The sequence below is a fragment of the Fusarium oxysporum genome, chromosome 13 (genome assembly GCF_000149955.1).
Source record: "Fusarium oxysporum f. sp. lycopersici 4287 chromosome 13, whole genome shotgun sequence".
Classification (NCBI taxonomy): domain Eukaryota; kingdom Fungi; phylum Ascomycota; class Sordariomycetes; order Hypocreales; family Nectriaceae; genus Fusarium; species Fusarium oxysporum.
Window position 1 is genome coordinate 1,265,442 of NC_030998.1, and position 2,067 is coordinate 1,267,508.

The 2,067-nt window shown below is 47.0% G+C and overlaps 2 protein-coding genes across 2 annotated transcripts in view; both read left to right on the top strand.

Moving 5' to 3' along the window:
• Positions 1–583, top strand: part of FOXG_12358 (uncharacterized protein) — a gene marked incomplete at its 5' end in the record, with an annotated part of 1,037 nt that extends 454 nt beyond the window's left edge. Inside the window, one exon of the mRNA XM_018392123.1 lies at positions 40–583. Within this exon, the coding sequence (XP_018250922.1) occupies positions 40–479 (440 nt within the window). The 3' untranslated portion in view covers positions 480–583. The remainder of the gene's footprint in view (positions 1–39) is intronic.
• A 174-nt stretch (positions 584–757) lies between these two features.
• The window catches only part of FOXG_12359 (uncharacterized protein), a gene marked incomplete at its 3' end in the record, with an annotated part of 1,458 nt that continues 148 nt past the window's right edge, over positions 758–2,067 (top strand). The window contains exons 1-5 of the mRNA XM_018392124.1: positions 758–817; positions 884–971; positions 1,021–1,176; positions 1,227–1,530; positions 1,583–2,067. Of these exons, the coding sequence (XP_018250923.1) occupies positions 766–817; positions 884–971; positions 1,021–1,176; positions 1,227–1,530; positions 1,583–2,067 (1,085 nt within the window). The 5' untranslated portion in view covers positions 758–765. The remainder of the gene's footprint in view (positions 818–883; positions 972–1,020; positions 1,177–1,226; positions 1,531–1,582) is intronic.

Consider the following 2,067-nt stretch of genomic DNA (forward strand, 5'->3'; position numbering starts at 1 on the left):
AATATGGCCTTTCTGGGAACCTATTATCACATTCCACAGGATCTTATGCAGCATCCAAAGACCGCTTGCAACCCAGTGTGAATGAGAGTTTGAGAGTCGAACTCGCGCCCTTTGGCATCCGGGCGATCAACCTGTTCACTGGTGGTGTCAAGTCTACTTTTCACAACAATTCACCTGATGCTGAGCTTCCCAAGGACTCGATATACAACATCGCCAAGGAGGCTATCGAAGCTACCATGAATGGCAACGAAGCAGGGATGAACAAACCTGATGCGATGACCTGGGCGAAACAGGTCGCTGGAGATTTGAGTCAACGTAAACCACCTTATCTGATCTTTCGAGGTGGTAGTGCTGGTTTGGCTCGCCTAGGCACTCTGTTTCCGACGGGCACCTTCGACTCGACTGTCAAACAACTTGGTGGCATAGACGTGTTGGAGAGAAAGCTGAAAGAGGCAAAGTCGACCCCTAAGCCTCAGTGATCGGATGAAATAGGAGGAGGATGGTGGAATTAATAGCGCTTTTCTTAATTTATATGTTCGGACCATGTGTCATCTAATGTCGTGCCAGACGTCGCATTGTGAGCGGTGATTCACGTGATGTGCGATGGTGACATAGATGTTGTACATGACGAATATGATGAATGATCCCAGCATATGGCGTGTTGCGATAAGAAATATGAACTTGATCAATAGTTGCTTCGGTTAAATAGGCTCTGGATATTTAAACTTCTTAAAATAATAATATTATCGATTTCGGAAGTTCATTATGGGAGACTATAACATTAAGTCTGTTGCGGTTGTTGGAGCCGGAGCTGCCGGTAATTCTTAAAGCTTTCACCCCGCTTGACGACCTATGGAAGAACTAATCATTCCTGTTTTGATAGGCGCCATTTCCGCGGCAGCTCTGAAGGCAGAGAATTACTTCGACCGTATTCGAGTGTTTGAACGGAGAGAAACACCTGGGGGTACTTGGTAAGGATACAGTAATCGGAAAGCAAAGACCTTAGACTCATCATATTAGGATTTACGATGCCGATCCAAAAGTCGCTCCTATACAGCCTGGTGGTTTCCCAGCAGATATTGATAAGCCACTTGCGATTCCAGAGAACCTGCCTACCGCGACGCCTCCAAACCAGCAGGAGAGATACGCCCATACGCCAATCTATCAGAATCTCACGTAAGTCACTCACTCGATCATTCGGATCCTAAGTTGCTGACATGAAAAAGAACTAATGTGCCTCAAATCGCGATGTCATTCTCGGATCAGCCATTCTCCTATGGACCTTTCGTTCCCCATTATGTTCCTCGCCAGTACATCGAAACATATTTCTCCACACAAAAGACTGACGAATATTTGTCTCTCAACACTACAGTAGAAGATGTCTCCCAGCTACCTGCTGCTACTAAGGGAGGACTGAAGCCGTGGAGGTTAACGTTGCGGAAATATGACTCTCTACGTCACCTCGACGTCTGGTGGCAGGAGGACTTTGACGCCGTCATACTCGCCAACGGGCACTATGCTATTCCCTGGGTAAGTACTTTGGCCTCCGGCAAGGCAATTTGCTGATGACAGTTGTGATTAGGTTCCCCATGTCCAAGGCTTGGAGGCATATACAGAGGAATTCCCTGGCAAAGTGATACACTCCAAATTCTATCGATCACCTTGGATATACGCCAACAAAAGAGTCCTTGTTATTGGAAACTCGGCCTCTGGTCATGATATAGCAGTGGATCTTCTACAGTCTGTTCACCAACCGCTGTACCAGTCACGGCGATCGCGAGGGAGGTTGGATGGCGATGAACCTCCCCTCGGAATGGAGTGGAAGACAGTTATCAAAGAGTATCGACTGGATGGTACAATCGTGTTCGACGATGGCAGCGAACTCAAAGACATTGATCACGTCATTTATTGTACAGGATATCTTCCATCTTATCCATTTTGGAACAGCAAAGTGAACGGCCGTCCACTATTCGACTACAAGAACAGAAAGCTTATCAACAACTACTGGCATACCTTCTTCCAGGATATTCCCAACTTGGCAGTCGTCGGCATCCGTCGCGTCTTGAC